The sequence below is a fragment of the Eschrichtius robustus genome, chromosome 5 (genome assembly GCF_028021215.1).
Source record: "Eschrichtius robustus isolate mEscRob2 chromosome 5, mEscRob2.pri, whole genome shotgun sequence".
Taxonomy (NCBI): Eukaryota; Metazoa; Chordata; class Mammalia; order Artiodactyla; family Eschrichtiidae; genus Eschrichtius; species Eschrichtius robustus.
Window position 1 is genome coordinate 63,664,389 of NC_090828.1, and position 23,534 is coordinate 63,687,922.

The 23,534-nt window shown below is 40.1% G+C and overlaps 1 protein-coding gene across 2 annotated transcripts in view; it reads left to right on the forward strand.

Annotated features, from left to right (window-relative positions):
- Positions 1–23,534, forward strand: part of ABCB11 (ATP binding cassette subfamily B member 11) — an 89,328-nt gene that overhangs the window by 6,510 nt on the left and 59,284 nt on the right. For both annotated transcript variants that reach the window (XM_068543935.1, XM_068543936.1), the window contains exons 3-6: positions 3,650–3,704; positions 4,478–4,716; positions 13,323–13,410; positions 14,538–14,671. In XM_068543935.1, coding sequence (XP_068400036.1) covers positions 3,650–3,704; positions 4,478–4,716; positions 13,323–13,410; positions 14,538–14,671 — 516 coding nt within the window. The remainder of the gene's footprint in view (positions 1–3,649; positions 3,705–4,477; positions 4,717–13,322; positions 13,411–14,537; positions 14,672–23,534) is intronic.

Here is a 23,534-nt window from a genome sequence, read left to right on the forward strand (position 1 = left end):
GCCCACTCTCACCACTATTATTCAACATAGTTTTGGAAGTGTTAGCCACAGCAATCAGAGAAGAAAAAGAAATAAAAGGAATCCAAATCGGAAAAGAAGAAGTAAAGCTGTCACTATTTGCAGATGACATGATACTATACATAGAGAATCCTAAAGATGCTACCAGAAAACTCCTAGAGCTAATCAATGAATTTGGTAAAGTAGCAGGATACAAAATAAATGCACAGAAATCTCTTGCATTTCTATACACTAATGACGAAAAATCTGAAAGTGAAATTAAGAAAACACTCCCGTTTACCATTGCAACAAAAAGAATAAAATATCTAGGAATAAACCTACCTAAGGAGACAAAAGACCTGTATGCAGAAAATTATAAGACACTGATGAAAGAAATTAAAGATGATACAAATAGATGGAGAGATATACCATGTTCCTGGATTGGAAGAATCAACATTGTGAAAATGACTCTACTACCCAAAGCAATCTACAGATTCAATGCAATCCCTATCAAACTACCACTGGCATTTTTCACAGAAGTAGAACAAAAAATTTCACAATTTGTGTGGAAACACAAAAGACCCCGAATAGCCAAAGCAATCTTGAGAACGAAAAATGGAGCTGGGGGAATCAGGCTTCCTGACTTCAGACTATATTACAAAGCTACAGTAATCAAGAAAGTTTGGTACTGGCACAAAAACAGAAATATAGATCAATGGAACAGGATAGAAAGCCCAGAGATAAACCCACGCACATATGGTCACCTTATCTTTGATAAAGGAGGCAAGAATATACAGTGGAGAAAAGACAGCCTCTTCAATAAGTGGTGCTGGGAAAATTGGACAGGTACATGTAAAAGTATGAAATTAGAACACTCCCTGACACCATGCACAAAAATAAACTCAAAATGGATTAAAGACCTAAGTGTAAGGGCAGACACTATCAAACTCTTAGAGGAAAACATAGGCAGAACACTCTATGACATACATCACAGCAAGATTCTTTTTGACCCAGCTCCCAGAGAAATGGAAATAAGAACACAAATAAACAAATGGGACCTAATGAAACTTAAAAGCTTTTGCACAGCAAAGGAAACCATAAACAAGACCAAAAGACAACCATCAGAATGGGAGAAAATATTTGCAAATGAAGCAACTGACAAAGGATTCATCTCCAAGATTTACAAGCAGCTCATGCAGCTCAATAACAAAAAAACCAACAACCCAATCCAAAAATGGGCAGAAGACCTAAATAGACATTTCTCCAAAGAAGATATACAGATGGCCTACAGACACATGAAAGAATGCTCAACATCATTAATCATTAGAGAAATGCAAATCAAAACTACAATGAGATATCATCTCACACCGGTCAGAATGGCCATCATCAAAAAATCTAGAAACAATAAATGCTGGAGAGGGTGTGGAGGAAAGGGAACACTCTTGCACTGTTGGTGGGAATGTAAATTGATACAGCCACTATGGAGAACAGTATGGAGGTTCCTGAAAAAACTACAAATAGAACTACCATATGACCCAGCAATCCCAATACTGGGCATATACCCTGAGAAAACCATAGGTCAAAAAGAGTCATGTACCAAAATGTTCATTGCAGCTCTATTTACAATAGCCAGGACATGGAAGCAACCTAAATGTCCATCGACAGATGAATGGATAAAGAAGATGTGGCACATATATACAATGGAATATTACTCAGCCATAAAAAGAAATGAAATGGAGGTATTTGTAATGAGGTGGATGGAGTTAGAGTCTGTCATACAGAGTGAAGTAAGTCAGAAAGAGAAAAACAAATACAGTATGCTAACACATATATACGGAATCTAAGGAAAAAAAAAAAAAAAAAAAAAAGGCCATGAAGAACCTAGTGGCAAGACGGGAATAAAGACACAGACCTACTAGAGAATGGACTTGAGGATATGGGGAGGGGGTGGGGTGAGATGTGACAGGGTAAGAGAGTGTCATGGACATATATACACTACCAAATGTAAAATAGATAACTAGTGGGAAGCAGCCGCATAGCACAGGGAGATCAGCTCGGTGCTTTGTGACCACCTAGAGGGGTGGGATGGGGAGGGTGGGAGGGAGGGAGATGCAAGAGGGAAGAGAAATGGGAACATATTGTATATGTATAACTGATTCACTTTGTTATAAAGCAGAAGCTAACACACCCTTGTAAGGCAATTATACTTCAATAAAGATGTTTAAAAAAAAAAAAAAAAAGAATGGGTTGAGTACAATTTTATGAGCAATAAAATGAATAAGAAATAATAAGTCGGGACTTCCCTGGTGGCACAGTGGTTAAGAATCCACCTGCCAATGCAGGGGACATGGGTTCAAACCCTGGTCCGGGAAGATCCCAAATGCCGCGGAGCAACTAAGCCCGTGCACCACAACTACTGAACCTGCGCTCCAGAGCCTGCAAGCCACAACTACTGAGCCCGCATGCCTAGAGCCCGTGCTCCGCAACAAGAGAAGCCATCACAAGGAGAAGCCTGCACACTGCAAGGAAGAGTAGCCCCCGCTCGATGCAACTAGAGGAAGCCCGCGCGCCGCAACAAAGACCCAATACAGCCAAAAATAAATAAATAAAATAAATTAAAAAAAAAAGAAATAATAAGTAAATATGATTTTATGGGAAGTATGGGAGTTTTTTTGAATTTTTTATCATATCAACACTATTTTATCATATCAACACTAATTTTTTATCATATCAACAATTTTTTATCATATCAACACTATGTAAAAATTTTAAGTGCGAGAAGGAAGCTATAAATCAGATAATCCAACCACCTCAACTTATAAGGAAATGTAGGTAGAAAGAGGCCAAGGTTCAAAGCTGAGGTCCAATAGTTATTTGCTACTGTAACTGGGAGTACAGAGTACTTTTTATTTTCTCTCAGCACCTCTCAGAAAGACCTCAGTGAATCTCTACTGAACAAGAGATACAGCTATACTGAAATCTCTAGAAGAGGTAAATCTGAAAGTAATAGCCAGTTTTAAAAAATTTTTTTATTTTATACTGGCGTATAATTGATTAACAATGCTGTGCTAGTTTCACAGCAAAGTGATTCAGCTATACATATACATGTATCTATTCCTTTTCAAATTCTTTTCCCATTTAGGCCATTACAGAATATTGAGCAGAGTCCCCTGTGCTATACAGTAGGTCCTTGTTGGTTAGTTTTTGTTTTAGTTTTTTAAAAAATAAATTTATTTATTTATTTTTGGCTGCGTTGGGTCTTCGTTGTGATGTGCAGGCTTCTCATTGCGGTGGCTTCTCTTGTGGCGGAGCACGGGCTCTCGGCTCACGGGCTTCAGTAGTTGTGGCTCAAAGGCTCTAGAGCGCAGGCTCAGTAGTTGTGGCGCACAGGCTTAGTTGCTCCGCGGCATGTGGGATCTTCCCGGACCAGAGCTCGAACCCGTGTCTCCTGCATTGGCAGGCGGATTCTTAACCACTGTGCCACCAGGGAAGCCCCCTGGTTAGTTTTTAAGATACCAGTTTTGGAAAGAATTTTGCAGCCAGTGAGGGCTTTCTTTCTTACTAAAGAATGACTCATAAAATCACCATCTAGGGAGAATTTCTCATTGTTTTGGAAAGGACGGTCTTTAAACCCCTGTGTTTTTCTCCTCAGGTTAGAAGATAAGAAGAAGAAAGGTGGCAGCAGTCAAGTTGGCTTCTTTCAATTGGTAATAAAACTGTGCTGATTTATGGCACAGGTTTTGCCACTGTGAATTGTTCAGGTGGCGGAGGAAATGTTATAGTCACATTGTTAAGTTTTTTAACTACGATGATCACTTTTTCAGTCATAAACTGTCTACGTGATAACATGTTAAATAGCAGTTAGAAATTTATTGCTGATTAAACACACAAATTCTATCTGGTAGATCATAAAAGTGTTCTAGAAGATAATCACTAAACCCCTAATTATCATTTTAGTAAGGAAAATTATCATGGTAATCATGTCATGTATACTTATTCTTATGACGTCTTTAGAAATTCCATAGTGTAGGTATTTTTCTCAAATTTTCAGAGTGGAGGCATTTCTGGGCACAAATAGGCACTCTTCATTGTCAATATCAGTTCTGGGAGCCAATTTATACAGTTGCTGAATAACCCACACAGAATATCTACATGGCAATAGCATCTGTGCCAGTGATTGTTTCCCCCTTAAGCTGGGAATGAATATCTAAGAACTAAAGTCACCTCCTGAGATAAAGAGAATGAATTAAGAGACTAGGAAAGAGATAACATGAACTAACAATGTAAGAGTCTAATGATTTAGATAATCGATGTACCATTTATTTCAATATTAGTGAGAACTCTGCCTTTCAATTATGATGATTCCCTTAGACTTGGTGTTGAATACTATTTATCAGAATCTAGTAACTAAAATTAAATAGTCCTCCTACCTCTCCTGCTTTTCACCCATAGATGATCTCTGAATCCTTTGTTTTTCAAGTTTCGATTTTCTTCAAAGACTGACATTTGGCTGATGTTTGTGGGAAGTTTATGTGCATTTCTCCATGGAGTAGCCTATCCAGGCGTACTACTGATTTTTGGCACAATGACAGATGTTTCTATTGAGTATGACATGGAATTACAACAACTCAAGATCCCTGGAAAAGCATGTGTGAATAACACGATAGTATGGACCAACGGCTCCCTCTACCAGAACGTGACAAATGGAACGCGCTGTGGGTAGGCTGCTATTTTTTACTTTTCACTTTTTTGGCTTGTATCTTAGATTGTAATTCAAAATGTGTGAAGAGAATCTTATGGACTGAGCTGGAGTGGTGTCTAACACAGAGCAAAAAGAAACATAAATTTACCCGTATTTCTATAAATTACTCTGCCCTGAAGTTCTTCCTGTCCTACCGGGTTTTTAAAGCTTAACAACAACAACAGCAAAACACAGAACTGGAAATTGCTCATTAAATACATCACCCAAATGTCACCACTTTGTAGGCCACAGGATGGAGGATGACACTACCAATACTTGATGCAGTTGGAGGATGACCCATGAATTTTACTTGAGTCACTGTCATGTCTCATATCCAAGACTTCCTTTTCCCTCTTTCCTGTTTCCTCCTCCCTCCCTCCCTCCCTCCCTCTCTCCCTCTCTCCTTTCTTCCTTCCTTCCTTTCTTTCTTTTCTTTTTCTTTCTTTCTTTCTTTTTCTTTCTTTCTTTCTTTCTTTCTTTCTTTCTTTCTTTCTTTCTTTCTTCTTTCTTTCTTTCTTTCTTTCTTCTTTCTTTCTTTCTTTCTTTCTTTCTTCTTTCTTTCTTTCTTTCTTTTCTTCCTTCCTTCCTTCCTTCTTACCTTCCTTCCTTCCTTCCTTTCTTTCTCTTTCTTTCTTTCTTTCTTTCTTTCTTTCTTTCTTTCTTTCTTTCTTTCTTTCTTCCTTTCTTCCTTCCTTCCTTCCTTTCTTCTTTCTTTCTTTCTTTCTTTCTTTCTTTCTTTCTTTCTTTCTTTCTTTCTTTCTTTCTTCCTTTCTTCCTTTCTTCCTTCCTTCCTTTCTTCTTTCTTTCTTTCTTTCTTTCTTTCTTTCTTTCTTTCTTTCTTTCTTTCTTTCTTTCTTTCTTTCTTTCTTTCTTTCTTTCTTTCTTTCTTTCTTTCTTTCTTTCTTTCTTTCTTTCTTTCTTTCTTCCTCTCCTCCCTCCTGTTCCCCAGCTGCTGTGGCCATGGCTGATGACCCACTTGATCCCCAGCCTTCTCTCTACAATGGGAATTTCATCATTCCTGTGCTCTAGGACTTGGAATAGGGGCCGCTGGTCTCAGTTAACAGTTGAGTATCTGTGGAAGAGTGATGTGGTGCTATGAATAGAAGACAGCCATGCGGAATTAACCAGAGCTCACCATGCTCTTGTTCTGTCTGTGATAAGCCCGACAGGCTGCCTTGTAATCAGTGAGTCTGTAGTGTACACAGAGTTGACTCACTGTCATAGCATGGACTTTGCAGCCTGCCTCATGCTGCCTCAGGGCCAGAACAAGCTCATTTGCACGTATGAACCCACTCAGGTTCAAGAACCAAGGGCAGGGCACATCCTAGCTAGAAAGACACTTGGGATGGCACCCCCAAGTGAATTTATATTTTTCTCCTTCATTTAAAAATTTTTCTACAGACTTGATTCCAGATTATGACAGATCCTTCTAAATCACTGATGTTCTTCCATAATATTATTTGTTGTTAGCATCTTTCCTTCATCTACTAATTTAACCAAAATTTTTGGAACACTAATTAGGTACCAGGAAAATGTGTAAGCATCATGGATACAGTGGTACCTTATGAATCATGGTCCTTGTCTTTGTGGAGCTTGGGTCTAGTTGGTGAGACCATAATGAAATCAACGACCATGAAAATAAGTATGTAGTTATAACCTGGTTAGCACTTGACAGGAAAGTACAGAATAACATACAATGTGCAGAATTAGCCTTAACAAATAATAAGCCTACTCATAAGATATAAATTTCCAATGTCTAAATATGTATATTTCTCTTCTAAATTTGGAAGTAACACTCAGAACAATTTGCATAGAAGAGAGACTGTCTTCAATGACAGTATTTTTTTTTTTGGCTGTACCACGTGGCTTGCAGGATCTTAGTTCCCCAACCAGGGATTGAATCTGAGCCCTCAGCAGTGAAAGCATGGAGTTCTAACCAATGGACAGCCAGGGAATTCCCAATGACAGTCTTTTAAGTCTTCCATTTATGTTGGAGAACAGAATTGAACTGATTTTTACAGAGCGGTATGACTACAAAATGTAAGCTAATCCGTTTTCCCCCTTTGAAAAAAATCCATTCAGACTTATGTATGATGTAAATTGACCCCAGTCATTAATAATGCATGAAGATAAATTCTTCAAGGGAAAATCCCTGAAAGTATATCCTGTTATGTCTTAAATATTGGAAATAAATGTTAGAGGGACCAAAATTTGAGACATATTTTGTCTCAAATGCTCATAAATATTTATTAGATGAACTAAAGAATGAATCTGCCTTTAACATCTGCATCACTGGCATCCATTAGAAAGGAATTCACCATGGCTACCCATTACTTTATTCATTTTTACTGGGTCCTATACTAGAGGGTGAGCAAATAATTCAGAGCAAATAGGGGCTTTCAGAAATTCCTTGGCTTTGGCTGAATTCACATGATACCAAACATGTAAATAGATATTTGATTGTGTGGACCACACCTTTCTCAGGCCTTTCCTTTACCAGGAACTCCATTGATAAGTTAAATATTTTAATCGTGGGTTATTATGGTCATTGACATGAATACAGTTTGTTGCACTTCTGAATAAATGTTTAGCTTTCGTGTGGTAAGATCACTGTGAAAATGGACTTGGGTGGGACAGAAGAGAGGGAGGGGACATTTTCTTACCTGTAAGTAGTAAACATGCCTCCAAAATTACCCAACTCTTTCACAACTTTCTTTCTTGGAAAAAGTATATCATTAAAAGTACAATGTCTCCACTTATTATAATTGGTGTGTTAGTCTCGTACTATACAAGGCAAGTCAATGATTTTATCAACATAAGCATGCATGTATAATGTAGGAGCTGGATTTTCTCTTTCATTGTATCAGTTTCCACATATCAATTGTAATCCATTGGATGGAATTTTAGGCTGGAGCCTTCCAAATGGCTCTCGGTGAATAAGGCTAAAAAGGATTACAGAACGTTAGGCCTCCTGATTAGCTTCTCAGAATTTATTTGCTCAGAATAGTCAAATAATAGGGTAACAGAATGAAAGAAGAAGAAATAAGGAAATATCACAATGCAGTTTACTTTTCTTTCTTTTTTTAATTTTATTTTTAATTTTTGGCTGTGTTGGGTCTTTGTTGCTGCACGTGGGCTTTCTCTAGTTGCAGCAAGCGGGGGCTACTCTTCGTTGCAGTGCGCAGGCTTCTCATTGCAGTGGCTTCTCTTGTTGCAGAGCATGGGCTCTAGGCACGTGGGCTTCAGTAGTTTTGGCACATGGGCTCAGTCGTTGTGGAACACGAGCTCCAGAGCACAGGCTCAGTAGTTGTGGTGCACGGCTTAGTTGTTCCATGGCATGTGGGATCTTCCTGGGCCAGGGCTCAAACCCGTGTGCCCTCCATTGACAGGCGGATTCTTAACTACTGCGCCACCAGGGAAGCCCCATACTTTTCTTTTCTTTTATCCAATTACAGTGTAGAAACTCAAATGGAGGCTACAAAGTCTTGTAACTTAATTGTGGAAGTGACATACTATCATTTCTGCCATTTTCTGTTGGTCACACAGACCAGCCCTGGTATAATTTTGGTGAGGATTACACAGGAGTGTGACTATCAGGAGACAAAAACAATCAAGGGCTCCTTGGAGGCTCACTACCACAGCCATTGGGAAGTTTGTGTCCTTACCTGCCCCACATATGGATGCATCGATGCAAAAATCTAAGTCTGTACTTTCTCTTGGATTTCAGTCTATTTTCTTAGCAATGTACATTTAGCTTGTGCACTCAAGTACTATTTTGAAGTTAGACACTGTAAGACAATGTACTTTGAAAAACAGCTTTATTGAGATACAATTCACATACCATAAAATTCACCCACTTAAAGTATAAAACTCAATAGTTTTTAGTATATTCATAGAGCTGTGCATTCATCACCACAATCAATTTTAGAACATTTTTATTGGCACACAACCCCCCTACCCCATATCCCTTAAATTTCACTCCCCAATTCTCCATCCCCCCTCAGCCCTAGACAACCACTAATCTATTTTCTGTCTCTGTAGATTTGCCTATTTTGGACATTTCATGTAAGTGGAATCATATAATATGTGGTCCTTTGTGACTAGCTTCTTTAACTTAGCCTAATGTTTTCAAGGTTCATCCATGTTGTAGCGTGAATCATACTTCATTTCTTTTTATTGATGAATAATATTTCATTGTATGGATATAATACATTTATAGCGTGGATATAATGAGTGGATTTATCCATTCATCAGTTGATGGACATTTGAGTTGCTTCCTCTTTTTGATTATTACAATGATGCAGCTATGAACATTTATGTACAAGGTTTCCTGTGGACATATGTTTTCAATTCTCTTGAGTATATACCAAGGAGTGGAATTTCTGGGTCATATGATAAATAAATGTTTAACCATTTGCAGAACTTCCAGACTGTTTTTCAAAGTGGCTGTACCATTTTACATTCCCACTAACATGTGTGAGGCTTCCAATTTCTTCACATTCTTACCAACACTTGTTAGTATCTACATATTTTTTAATGAATGAATGAATGAATGAATGAATGAATTTTTGATTGCGTTGGGTCTTCGTTACTGCGTGCGGGCTTTCTCTAGTTGTGTTGAGCAGGGGGCTACTCTTCGTTGCGGTGCGCAGGCTTCTCATTGTGGTGGCTTCTCTTGTTGCGGAGCACGAGCTCTAGGCACGTGGGCTCAGTAGTTGTGGCTCGCAGGCTCTAGAGCGCAGGCTCAGTAGTTGTGGTGCATGGGCTTTGTTGCTCCACGGCATGTGAGATCTTCCCGGACCAGGGCTCAAACCCGTGCACCCTGAACTGGCAGGCGGATTCTTAACCACTGTGCCACCAGGGAAGCCCCAGTATCTATATTTTGACTGTAGCTCCAGTAGGCTGAATAATGGTCCCCAAAGATATGTAGGATATCCCTGGAATCTGCAAATGTTACCTTGTATGGAAAAAAGAGTCTATGCAGATGTGATTAACTTAAAGATCTTGGGTTGCGGGAGATTATACTGGATTACCCAGGTGGGGCCTAAATGCAATCACTAGTATTTCTTAAAGGGACAGTTAGTAAAAAGAGGCAGAGGGAGATTTGACTATAGAGAGAAAAAGAGAGGCAAGGTGACTATCAAGGAGGAGACTGAAGTGATGTTTCAAGCTCAGGAATGCCAGTAGCTACCAGAAGCTGGAAGAGGGAAGAAACAAATTCTTCCCTAGAGCCTTTGGAGAAAGTACAACCCCGTCAGCACCTGAATTTCAACCCAGTGAAGCTGATTTCAGGCTTCTGGCCTCCAGAAATGTGAGAAAGATGGAAGTATGTGTATATATCAAAGGGCAACAAGAGGAATCTTTGAATGACGAGAATATTCTGCTCTTCATTGTATTGATGTCAACATTCTGGTTGTGATATTGTCCTATAGTTTTGCAAGATGTTACCATTGGGGGAAAACTAGATAAAGGGCATATATAATCTCTCTGTAATATTTCTCACAATTGCATTAGCCATTCTGGCAATATGCTACCCTAGTGTGTGGGTATTCTATAAAGCATCTTTACCCAGTGATAAACCATTTGTCCATAGGCCAATGTCCCATGCATTAATGAACATGCACCTTTCAACATTTTGGAAGTAGGATATGGACACATTTCTGCCAGTTTAGGTTGACACTGATATTCACTCTAAGGTGTCAATGCTACTGGGTCTACAGGGCATCAGAACCATTGAAAGGAGTGCTCCTGGTGAGGCAATGCACCTTGTCAGAAAGACCTCATATCGTTGTAAAATATCTTTTACCTTTTCCCTCTAATTGTCATTTCTCTCCCCTCTTCTCTCTTCAACAAATGCGTCAGGGGAATCTTAATTTATCCAAGTAGGCATGTATCAATTTTGTTTTGTTTTTCTTTTTGTTGAAAAGAAAGACAGCCTGTGGTCCAAATCACCTGTAAACTTTACAGAATCCTTTCTAGGATTTTATAATCACAGGAGCTTTCCACCATGCAGATGATGAAGTCTGATGTGCAGTCAAAGGAACCAAGTTGACGTCCCCTTTTCCTTCCTATCAGTTTTTCTGATAGGTTTGCTCTGTTGTCCCAGAAATATTCCCAAGTAGTCTTTAAAACTCTAATGATTCTAATGACTTCTTCCCAGAATCAAATAGAAGTGAGTTAACCATTCATCTCTGGGGTGCCTCAGGAGTGAAAACAATCACAAACTAGACATGTCCTATCCACAACCCCCAACAGTGATGTAATGCTCCTGAACTTTGCTCCAGTAAATCCCACAGCTGGGTCAGTGCTCAGAGCTCTTAGTCGAGTACATTCATTCATGACTGGCAGCTGAGTTTTTCATGACAGGCACTCTCACCTCTGCTTACAGTGTCTGTAGAATAAATGCACCGCAGGGAATCTAAGTAAAACTTTTTGACAAATGCTCATACTTATCTGTTTTTGGACACCCAAATTTTATTTCACAAACAGAAAACCAAGAGTATGCACTCATTTATTTATTTAAAAAAATTTTTATTGGAGTATAGTTGCTTTACAGTGTTGTGTCAGTTTCTACTGTACAGCAAAGTGAATCAGATATACGTATACGTACATTCCCTCTTTTTAGGATTTCCTTCCCATTTAGGTCACCACAGAGCATTGAGTGGAGTTTCCTGTGCTATACAGTAGGTTCTCATTAGTTATCTATTTTATACATAGTATCAATAGCATATATATTATGCACTCATTTATACATTAGAAGTCTTTACTCATAAATACTGCATTATATGCTCTATACAAAGATACTTAGCTTTTGTAAGGGCCTCTGATCATGGATACTTGTATACAAGTTTATGACTTTCTAGATCTTTTTCATTCTCCGGGTTCCCTTAAATCATCATGAAAGACTCGGAATGTGGTGAACACAGACATATTAGCTGGTTTGGAGATTGTCAGAGGGGTTGACCAAGGCAGTTGTTACCCTTCCTCATTAGTATTTTGCAAGTGAAAGAAAAGTCAAGAAACATTCACTGAGTACCTACTTAATGTGTAAGGTATTGTACCAGGCTTCGGGAGTGAGAGCAAGCAGCTTACCTAGTCTTTGCTGTCAAGTAGCTTGCAATTTACTAGCAAGAGAAACATGAATATACTCGATATAAATATATTCAATGAAAATATTGAATAATAGTGCAAGATGGCAATAAAATCTGCCATGGAATAATAGTTCGTTCTGAATTAAATAAATTATACTTAAATACTTGGTCTGAGTTCAGTAGAGGGAGAGAACAATTCAAGCTTGGGTCACAAAAGGAAGGCCTGATAGAAAGCAGAAAGCTGGTAGACTGAGAGCATCTAGGCTAAAGATGCTATTTTCTGATTCTCTGAAGAAATGGACATCATCTAGCTTATCCCTGAGGATCGGGTATATCAACAACCAATATGTTAATTTTTTTAAAAAAATTATTATTATTATTTTTTAATGCTATTCTTGTCTGCTTACATTCTTTTTTTATGTATGTATGTATGTATGGCTGTGTTGGGTCTTCGTTTCTGTGCGAGGGCTTTCTCTAGTTGTGGCAAGCGGGGGCCACTCTTCATAGCGGTGCGGGGGCCACTCTTCATCGCGGTGCGCGGGCCTCTCACTATCGCGGCCTCTCGTTGCCGAGCACAGGCTCCAGACGCGCAGGCTCAGTAATTGTGGCTCACGGGCCGAGTTGCTCCGCGGCATGTGGGATCTTCCCAGACCAGGGCTCGAACCCGCGTCCCCTTCATTGGCAGGCAGATTCTCAACCACTGCGCCACCAGGGAAGCCCTATGTTAATTTTTTAATGATAAAATTTCTTATTTCCTGAAAGCGATTTCAGAATCATTTTTTCTCCCCTCCCTGCCCCTGCCAGTTCCAAACCCTGTGTCGCAGTGTGATACTTGTAATAGGAAAATACTGTGCAGTTTTCTTGCTTTCCCACAAGTTCTTTGACTTCAGCCTTAGAAATTGTCCTGGGGAGCGAGGATTCCTGGGCTGTGGTCAGCGCAAAGACTGGGTTAATAAAGTGTTTTTCTCTCTCTATGGGAAGATGACACACACATTTCTCCTAGTGTTACTCTGAGAGGAAGGAGTTGAAAAACTGGCTTAAGATTACTGGACTGGTAACAGTAAGCCTCCTGATTTACAGCACACATCTCTCTACCTGTGCCTTTTCAGACACTTGTCTGGCTTTTTAGAACATTTCTCTAACTGTGATTGCGCTATCACTAATGATAAGCATGAGTGAAAGGGGCCTCAGTGGACAGAGCTCTGGGCTGCCATCTAGGGTCCCCTGTCTTCCAACAAATGCCCATTAATTATTTCACAACCCTCGCATCTCTGCCTGTAAAAATGAAGGAGATAGGCATCTTTGCTATGATGGATACCGTGAGGTCTGTTTGGGGATTTGGATTGATTGTAATTCTACACAGGTAAAACGCCTTACCCATATTTAATAGAAACATACAATATGTATATCTTAAATTCCTCTGTACTCACAAATGCAGTCTTTGTTAGCTAGATCCTACCTGTGAGTCTTACCATTTTTTCCCTCTTTTGAAGGTTTCTGGACATTGAAAGTGAAATGATCAAGTTTGCCAGTTACTATGCTGGCATCGCTGTCGCGGTACTTGTCACAGGATATATTCAAGTTAGTGACGCCTCCATTTTATTTATAGATCGGCAGCTGGGTTCAAAGACGTGACAATGAAATGCAAAGTGTGTTCTTTAAAGCTATTCAGAAGTCCCAAGGACTACAGCTTTATTTCAGGCAGACAACAGACGGTGGGGAAGGATTCTTCCTCTCAGTTGGGGAGGAGCGCTTGTCCAGAGAAATGGAGAACAGACTTTTAGCTTCAGTGTCTTGTTCTCCCCTGCCCTCCCTGCTTCATCCTCTCGTCTAAACTCAGAAATAGACAGTTGTGGGTGTGTTCGTACAGGGAGAGTGAGTACGAACCTTCTTTGTACCTGGAAAAAGCTGGGAGTGGGGAGTTGGAGGAAAGCAAACTTGACTTTCTTTTTCTCTGTTTTTGCTAAAGTCACACCAAACTGCAGTCCAACCCAAGTTCTGTAAACTGAATCCATATTCTAGATTTCAGTTATGGGAGGGCTTGGGATAAACTCTTATTAAGGAAGAAAAGTATTTCATCTTTTTCCTACTAACGTAGGAAAAATAATAAATCCCCCCTACCCTCCATTCATTTAAGAATTCCAGGAAGTTAGTGTTAGTTGTAAAGAGAAATGAGTCAATTTTCACCGTTCTGGCACTGGAGTTTTAATGACAGTCTTATTTTTCTTGCATGGGGGAAACTATCAGCAAGATTCCCTGCTTATGTCATAATGTTTGTCTTACTTTCTCTGAAAATCATTGTCCAACAGCTGGAAAACAATGTATGAATGCTTATTGGCAGCCTTCTCAGGGGAAAAATTCATCAGAAGTGGCATGCAAAAGTAGTGATTTAAGAGCAATAATTTATTTTTGGTGTGATAAGCCTTCTTTTACACATGAGGGAAGTGAAGCTTAATAAGGTTAACTCTGCAAGTGGCCGAGCTGGATTCAAACCCAAGCCTCTGGCTTCCCTGTTTACAGTGGTTCGGCTCAGCCCCACTTTCGGCAGCAGATGTCAGAGCTCACACCTTAATTCCCAACAAGAGGCATGCTGTGAATTACTTTTGTCCTTTTCTCAACTGTCATAGTGAAAATATTTTCTTCTGAAAAGAGAAGGAATTAATGACTATTTTTATCACAATGCTAAACATTTCTTGCTCCATTTACAGATATGTTTTTGGGTAATTGCGGCAGCTCGTCAGATACAGAAAATGAGAAAACTGTACTTTAGGAGAATAATGAGAATGGAAATAGGATGGTTCGACTGCAATTCAGTGGGAGAGCTGAATACAAGATTTTCTGAGTAAGTGGCTGGTAGGACGTTTTAATGAATGTGTGATTTTTCGCTAATGAAACACTTGTTTCCAAATTAAATAACAATTGGAAACATTTTCAGTTCTTTTTGATGCATTTTGTCTCTTAAGTTGGGCTTTTATAGGGAGCATGGCTTTTTTCATAGGTTTCATGGCTTCATCAAAATGACTATTATTTTTTTTTTAACATCTTTATTGGAGTATAATTGCTTTACAATGGTGTGTTAGTTTCTGCTTTATAACAAAGTGAATCAGTTATACATATACATATGTCCCCATATCTCTTCCCTCTTGCGTCTCCCTCCCTCCCACTCTCCCTATCCCACCCCTCTAGGTGGTCACAAAGCACTGAGCTGATCTCCCTGTGCCATGCGGCTGCTTCCCACTAGCTATCTATTTTACGATTGGTAGTGTATATATGTCCATGCCACTCTCTCACTTTGTCCCAGCTTACACTTCCCCCTCCCCGTATCCTCAAGTCCATTCTCTAGTAGGTCTGCGTCTTTATTCCCATCTTGCCCCTAGGTTCTTCATGACCATTTTTGTTTTCTTAGATTCCATATATATGTGTTAGCATACAGTATTTGTTTTTCTCTTTCTGACATACTTCACTCTGTATGACAGACTCTAGGTCCATCCACCTCAGTACGAATAACTCAGTTTCGTTTCTTTTTATGGCTGAGTAGTATTCCATTGTATATATGTGCCACATCTTCTTTATCCATTCATCTGTTGATGGACACTTAGGTTGCTTCCATGTCCTGGCTATTGTAAATAGAGCTGCAATGAGCATTTTGGTACATGACTCTTTTTGAATTATGGTTTTCTCAGGGTATATGCCCAGTAGTGGGATTGCTGGGTCGTATGGTAGTTCTATTTTTAGTTTTTAAAGGACCCTCCATACTGTTCTCCATAGTGGCTCTATCAATTTATATTCCCACCAACAGTGCAAGAGGGTTCCCATTTCTCCACACCCTCTCTAGCATTTATTGTTTGTAGGTATTTTCATGATGGCCATTCTGACTGCTGTGAGATGATATCTCATTGTAGTTTTGATTTGCATTTCTCTAATGATTAATGATGTTGAGCATTCTTTCATGTGTTTGTTGGCAATCTGTATATCTTCTTTGGAGAAATGTCTATTTATATCTTCTGCCCATTTTTGGATTGGGTTGTTTGTTTTTTGATATTGAGCTGCATGAGCTGCTTGTAAATTTTGGAGAGGAATCCTTTGTCAGTTGCTTCATTTGCAAATATTTTCTCCCATTCTGAGGGTTGTCTTTTCGTCTTGTTTATGGTTTTCTTTGCTGTGTAAAAGCTTTTAAGTTTCATTAGGTCCCATTTGTTTATTTTTGTTTTTATTTCCATTACTCTAGGACGTGGGTCAAAAAGGATCTTGCTGTGATTTATGTCATAGAGTGTTCTGCCTATGTTTTCCTCTAAGAGTTTTATAGTGTCTGGCCTTACATTTAGGTCTTTAATCCATTTTGAGTTTATTTTTGTGTATGGTGTTAGGGAGTGTTCTAATTTCATTCTTTCACATGTAGCTGTCCAGTTTTCCCAGCACCACTTATCGAAGAGGCTGTCTTTTCTCCACTGTATATTCTTTTTTTTTTTTTTTTTTTTTTTTTTTAATTTATTTATTTATGGCTGTGTTGGGTCTTCGTTTCTGTGCGAGGGCTTTCTCTAGTTGCGGCGAGCGGGGGCCACTCTTCATCGCGGTGCGCGGGCCTCTCACTATCGCGGCCTCTCCTGTTGCGGAGCACAGGCTCCCAACGCGCAGGCTCAGTAGTTGTGGCTCACGGGCCCAGTTGCTCCGTGGCATGTGGGATCTTCCCAGACCAGGGCTCGAACCCGTGTCCCCTGCATTGGCAGGCAGATTCTCAACCACTGCGCCACCAGGGAAGCCCACCACTGTATATTCTTGCCTCCTTTATCAAAGATAAGGTGACCATATGTGCGTGGGTTTATCTCTGGGCTTTCTATCCTGTTCCATTGATCTATATTTCTGTTTTTGTGCCAGTACCATACTGTCTTGATTACTGTAGCTTTGTAGTATAGTCTGAAGTCAGGGAGCCTGATTCCTCCAACTCTGTTCTTCTTTCTCAAGATTGCTTTGGCTATTCGGGGTCTTTTGTGTTTCCATACAAATTGTGAAAATTTTTATTCTAGTTCTGTGAAAAATACCAGTGGTAGTTTGATAGGGATTGCACTGAATCTGTAGATTGCTTTGGGTAGTATAGTCATTTTCACAATATTGATTCTTCCAATCCAAGAACATGGTATATCTCTCCATCTATTTGTATCATCTTTAATTTCTTTCATCAGTGTCTTACAATTTTCTGCATACAGGTCTTTTGTCTCCTTAGGTAGGTTTATTCCTAGATATTTTATTTTCTTTGTGGCAACGGTAAATGGGAGTGTTTTTGTAATTTCATTTTCAGATTTTTCATCATTAGTGTATAGGAAGGAAAGAGATTTCTGTGCATTAATTTTGTATCCTGCTACTTTACCAAACTCATTGATTAGCTCTAGTAGTTTTCTGGTAGCCTCTTTAGGATTCTCTATGTATAGTATCATGTCATCTGCAAACAGTGACAGCTTTACTTCTTCTTTTCCAATTTGGATTCCTTTTATTTCTTTTTCTTCTCTGATTGCTGTGGGTATAACTTCCAAAACTATGTTGAATAATAGTGGTGAGAGTGGGCAACCTTGTCTTGTTCCTGATCTTAGTGGAAATGGTTTCAGGTTTTCACCATTGAGGATGATGTTGGCTGTGGGTTTGTCATGTATGGCCTTTATTATGTTGAGGTAAGAAGTTCGCTCTATGCCTACTTTCTGGAGGGTTTTTATCATAAATGGGTGTTGAATTTTGTCAAAAGCTTTCTTGCATCTGTTGAGATGATCATATAGTTTTTCTCCTTCAACTTGTTAGTATGGTGTATCACATTGATTGATTTGCATATATTGAAGAATCCTTGCATTCCTGGGATAAACCCCACTTGATCATGGTGTATGATCTTTTAATGTGCTGTTAGATTCTCTTTCCTGGTATTTTGTTGAGGATTTTTGCATCTATTTTCATCAGTGATATTGGCCTGTAGTTTTCTTTTTTTGTGACATCTTTGTCTGGTTTTGGTATCAGGGTGATGATGGTCTCGTAGAATGAGTTTGGGAGTGTTCCTCCCTCTGCTATATTTTGGAAGAGTTTGAGAAGGATAGGTGTTAGCTCTTCTCTAAATGTTTGATAGAATTCGCCTGTGAAGCCATCTGGTCCTGGGCTTTTGTTTGTTGGAAGATTTTAAATCACAGTTTCAATTTCAGTGCTTGTGATTGGTCTGTTCATATTTCTATTTCTTCCTGGTTCAGTCTCAGAAGGTTGTGCATTTCTAAGAATTCATCCATTTCTTCCAGGTTGTCCATTTTATTGGCATAGAGTTGCTTGTAGTAATCTCTCAGGATCCTTTGTATTTCTGCAGTGTCAGTTGTTATTTCTCCTTTTTCATTTCTAATTCTATTGATTTGAGTCTTCTCCCTTTTTCTTCTTGATGAGTCTGGATAATGGTTTATCAATTTTGTTTACCTTCTCAAAGAACCAGCTTTTAGTTTTATTGATCTTTGCTATCATTTCCTTCATTTCTTTTTCATTTATTTCTGATCTGATCTTTATGATTTCTTTCCTTCTGATAACTTTGGGGTTTTTTTGTTCTTCTTTCTCTAATTGCTTTAGTTGTAAGGTTAGGTTGTTTATTTGAGATGTTTCTTGTTTCTTAACGTAGGATTGTATTGCTATAAACTTCCCTCATAGAGCTGCTTTTGCTCCATCCCGTAGGTTTCGGGTCGTCGTGTTTTCATTGTCACTTGTTTCTAGGTATTTTTTGATTTCCTCTTTGATTTCTTCAGTGATCTGCTGGTTATTAAGTAGTGTATTGTTCAGCCTCCATGTGTTTGTATTTTTTACAGATTTTTTTCCTCTAATTGATATCTAGTCTCATAGCATTGTGGTCGGAAAAGATACTTGATACGATTTCAATTTTCTTAAATTTACCAAGGCTTGATTTGTGACCCAAGATATGATCTATCCTGGAGAATGTTCCATGAGCACTTGAGCAGAATGTGTATTCTGTTGTTTTTGGATGGAATGTCCCATAAATATCAATTAAGTCCATCTTGTTTAATGTATCATTTAAAGCTTGTGTTTCCTTATTTATTTTCATTTTGGATGATCTGTCCATTGGTGAAAGTGGGGTGTCAAAGTCCCCTACTATGATTGTGTTACTGTCGATTTCCCCTTTTATTGCTGTTAGTATTTGCCTTATGTATTGAGGTGCTCCTATGTTGGGTGCATAAATATTTACAATTGTTATAACTTCTTCTTGGATTGATCCCTTGATCATTATGTAGTGTCCTTCTTTGTCTCTTGTAATAGTCTTTGTTTTAAAGTCTATTTTGTCTGATATGAGAATTGCTACTCCAGCTTTCTGTTGATTTCCATTTGCATGGAATATCTTTTTCCATCCCCTCACTTTCAGTCTGTATGTGTCCCTAGGTCTGAAGTGGGTCTCTTGTAGACAGCATATATACAGGTCTTGTTTTTGTATCCATTCAGCCAATCTATGTCTTTTGGTTGGAGCATTTAATCCATTTACATTTAAGGTAATTATCGATATGTATGTTCCTATTACCATTTTCCTAATTGTTTTGGGTTTGTTATTGTAGGTCTTTTCCTTCTCTTGTGTTTCCTGCCTAGAGAAGTTCCTTTAGCATTTGTTGTAAAGCTGGTTTGGTGGTGCTGAGTTCTCTTAGCTTTTGCTTGTCTGTAAAGTTTTTAATTTCTCCATCAAATCTGAATGAGATCCTTGCTGGGTAGAGTAATTTTGGTTTTAGGTTTTTCTCCTTCATCACTTTAAATATGTCCTGCCACTCGCTTCTGGCTTGCAGGCTTTCTGCTGAAAGATCAGCTGTTCACCTAATGGGGATTCCCTTGTGTGTTATTTGTTGTTTTTCCCTTGCTGTTTTTAATACTTTTTCTTTGTATTTAATTTTTGATAGTTTGATTAATATATGTTTCTCCTTGCATTTATCCTGTATGGGACTCTCTGTGCTTCCTGGACTTGATTGACTATTTCCTTTCCCATATTGGGGAAGTTTTCAACTATAATCTCTTCAAATATTTTCTCAGTCCCTTTCTTTTTCTCTTCTTCCTCTGGGACCCCTATAATTCGAATGTTGGTGCATTTAATATTGTCCCAGAGGTCTCTGAGACTGTTCTCAATTGTTTTCATTCTTTTTTCTTTATTCTGGTCTGAGGTAGTTATTTCCACTATTTTATCTTCCGTGTCACTTATCCATTCTTCTGCCTCAGTTATTCTGCTATTGATCCCTTCTAGAGAATTTTAAATTTCATTTATTGTGTTGTTCATGACTGTTTGTTTGCTCTTTAGTTCTTCTAGGTCCTTGTTAAAAGTTTCTTGTATTTTCTCCATTCTATTTCCAAGATTTTGGATCATCTTTACTATCATTATTCTGAATTCTTTTTCAGGTAGACTACCTATTTCCTCTTCATTTGTTAGGTCTGGTGGGTTTTTGCCTTGCTCCTTCATCTGCTGTGTGTTTCTCTGTCTTCTCATTTTGCTTTACTTACTGTGTTTGGGGTCTCCTTTTCTCAGGCTGCAGGTTTGTAGTTCCTGTTGTTTTTGGTGTCTGTCCCCAGTGGGTAAGGTTGGTTTAGTGGGTTGTGTAGGTTTCCTGGTGGAGGGGACTAGTGCCTGTGTTCTGGTGGATGAGGCTGGATCTTGTCTTTCTGGTGGGCAGGTCCATGTCTGGTGGTGTGTTTTGGGGTGTCTGTGGCCTTATTATGATTTTAGGCAGCCTCTCTGCTAATGGATGGGGCTGTGTTCCTGTCTTGGTAGTTGTTTGTCATAGGGTGTCCAGCACTGTAGCTTGCTCGTCGTTGAGTGGAGCTGGGTTTTGGCGTTGAGATGGAGATCTCTGGGAGATTTTCGCCATTTGATATTACATGGAGTTGGAAAGTCTCTTGTGGACCAGCATCCTGAACTTGGCTCTCCCACCTCAGAGGCACAGCCCTGACGCCTGGCTAGAGCACCAAGAGCCTGTCATCCACACGGAAAAAGAGAAAAAGGGAAAAAAATATATATATCATTGCTCCCCAAGTCCACCTCCTCAATTTGGGATGATTCATTGTTTATTCAGGTATTCCACAGATGCAGGGTACATCAAGTTGATTGTGGAGATTTAATCCGCTGCTCCTGAGGCTGCTGGGAGAAATTTCCCTTTGTCTTCTTTGTTCCCACAGCTCCCGGGGTTCAGCTTTGGATTTGGACCCGCCTCTGCGTGTAGGTCGCCTGAGGGCGTCTGTTCTTCGCTCAGACAGGACAGGGTTAAAGGAGCAGCTGCTTCGGGGGCTCTGGCTCACTCAGGCGGGGGGGAGGGAGGGGTACGGAGGAGGCGAGGCGAGCCTGCGGCGGCAGAGGCCGGTGTGACGTTGCCCCAGCGTGAGGCGCGCCGTGCGTTCTCCCGGGGAAGTTGTCTCTGGGTCACGGGACCCTGGCCGTGGCGGGCTGCACAGGCTCCCGGGAGGGGCGGTGTGGAGAGTGACCTGTGCTTGCACACAGGCTTCTTGGTGGCGGCAGCAGCAGCCTTAGCGTCTCATGCCCGTCTCTGGGGTCCACGCTGATAGCCGCGGCTTGCGCCGACTCTGGAGCTCCTTTAAGCGGCGCTCTGAATCCCCTCTCCTCGCGCACCAGGAAACAAAGAGGGAAGAAAAAGCCTCTTGCCTCTTCAGCTGTTCCAGACCTTTTCCTGGACACCCTCCCGGCCAGCTGTGGCGCACTAGCCCCTTCAGGCTGTTTTCATGCGGCCAACCCCAGTCTCCTCCCTGGGATCCGACCTCCGAAGCCCGAGCCTCGGCTCCCAGCCCCTGCCCACCCCGGCCGGTGAGCAGACAAGCCTCTCGGGCTGGTGAGTGCTGCTCGGCGCCGAGCCTCTGTGCGGGAATCCCTCCGCTTTGCCCTCCACACCCCTGTGGCTGCGCTCTCCTCTGTGGCTCCGAAGCTTCCCGCCTCTGCCATCCGCAGTCTCTGCCCGCGAAGGGCCTTCCTAGTGTGTGGAAACCTTTCCTCCTTCACAGCTCCCTCCCACTGGTGCAGGTCCCGTCCCTATTCTTTTGTCTCTGTTATTTCTTTTTTCTTTTGCCCTACCCAGGTACGTGGGGAGTTTCTTGCCTTTTGGGAGGTCTGAGGTCTTCTGCCAGCATTCAGTAGGTGTTCTGTAGGAGCAGTTCCACATGTAGATGTATTTCTGATGTATTTGTGGGGAGGAAGGTGATCTGCACGTCTTACTCTTCCGCCATCTTGAAGCTCCTCCAAAATGACTATTAAAAATTGAAAGTCGGGATACTATAATTTGGTTTGTAGGTCCTGGACTAAAATACTAGAAATGAAGTGTTATAGAAGAGAGTTTAAAGGATGTAGGGTTATTTGATCTTGAAAGAAGAAATTGAGGAATGTCACAATCTATGTACCCATAAGGAAAACAATATGATTAGAAAGAATTATCTTGCTTTGTCTGTTGACATAATTTCCACATATAATGACAAAAACAAAAAAAAAAATCAAAATAGTTTGAGAAAGATTCAAACTGAAAAACTAGATTTAAATCCAGTTTACACCTAAATACTAGTTTGGGTCATTAATAGTGCCCCCCCCCCCGACCCTGCCCATAATTTTTGAATGAGCCCTGAGTAATGAGAATCATTGAATCGTGTTGAATTTAAGTTTGAGGTCCCATGAAAGACAGTTAGTGGGTAGTGTAGTGAAGATAAAAGCAGACTGAATGTTGGGGGCCCCTAGACTCCAGCACTCATTCTGCCCTTTACTTACTTTGACCTTGAACAGATACTTAACCTTGCTAGAATACAATTGTGTAATCTCGCTGTAATGTCTAAGGTCCTTTTTTGCTATCAAGTCCTGAGCCTTGTTTGCTCCATCTGGACTAGAGATTATGGGAATGTTCACAGGAATATGAATTTAGTGTAATTATAGTCAACCAATACTCTGGAGCACTTACCCTATGCAAGGCATAAAGATATACCACAGAACTCCTGATCTCAAGGAACTTTCAGCCTAGTAGGAGGGATAAAGGGTTCAAGCAAATAATCAGAGCTAACATACATTGATTGCTTACTATATACTAGGCACTGGTCTACATATTGGGGTGGCCAAAAAGTTCGTTCGGATTTTCCATGTGTTACAGAAAAACCCGAACGAACTTTTGGGCCAACCCAATACTTTACGTGTATTAACTAATCCTCACTGCTACCGACTGAGGTAGGTTCTGTTTTTATCTGCATTTTATAGATGAGGAAACTGAGACACAGAAAGGCTAAGTAACTTGCCCAAGAAGAGCTTGTGTTTAAATTCGGAGTCTGACTCCAGAGTCTGTGCTGTTAACCACAATTCTATACTGCCTATAAGCAGAAAGCAATAATTATATACACATGTATACAGATTAATTACATTGCTATGGAAACACAGGAAAGAAGATATTACTTCTCCCTGGGGGATTATATAAATTTTAATGAAATAGGTGGTATGTGAGTAGAACCTTGAGGCTGAAAAGATTTAGCAGGTATAAAGGAAAGAAGGGCTGTTTAGGACAAACCAAGGATATTAGCTTTAAGAAAGAAAGAGACAAATAAGAGGGTTTCCAAAAGTCTTTGCCCATGTTGAATGAACACCAGTCAGGAAAACTGGATTAAGGACACATTCCCTTGGCTCTGAGGGGAGAGGCTTGCTGCCCTCCCAAGCTGCAGCAAAATTTCCAAGATGTGAG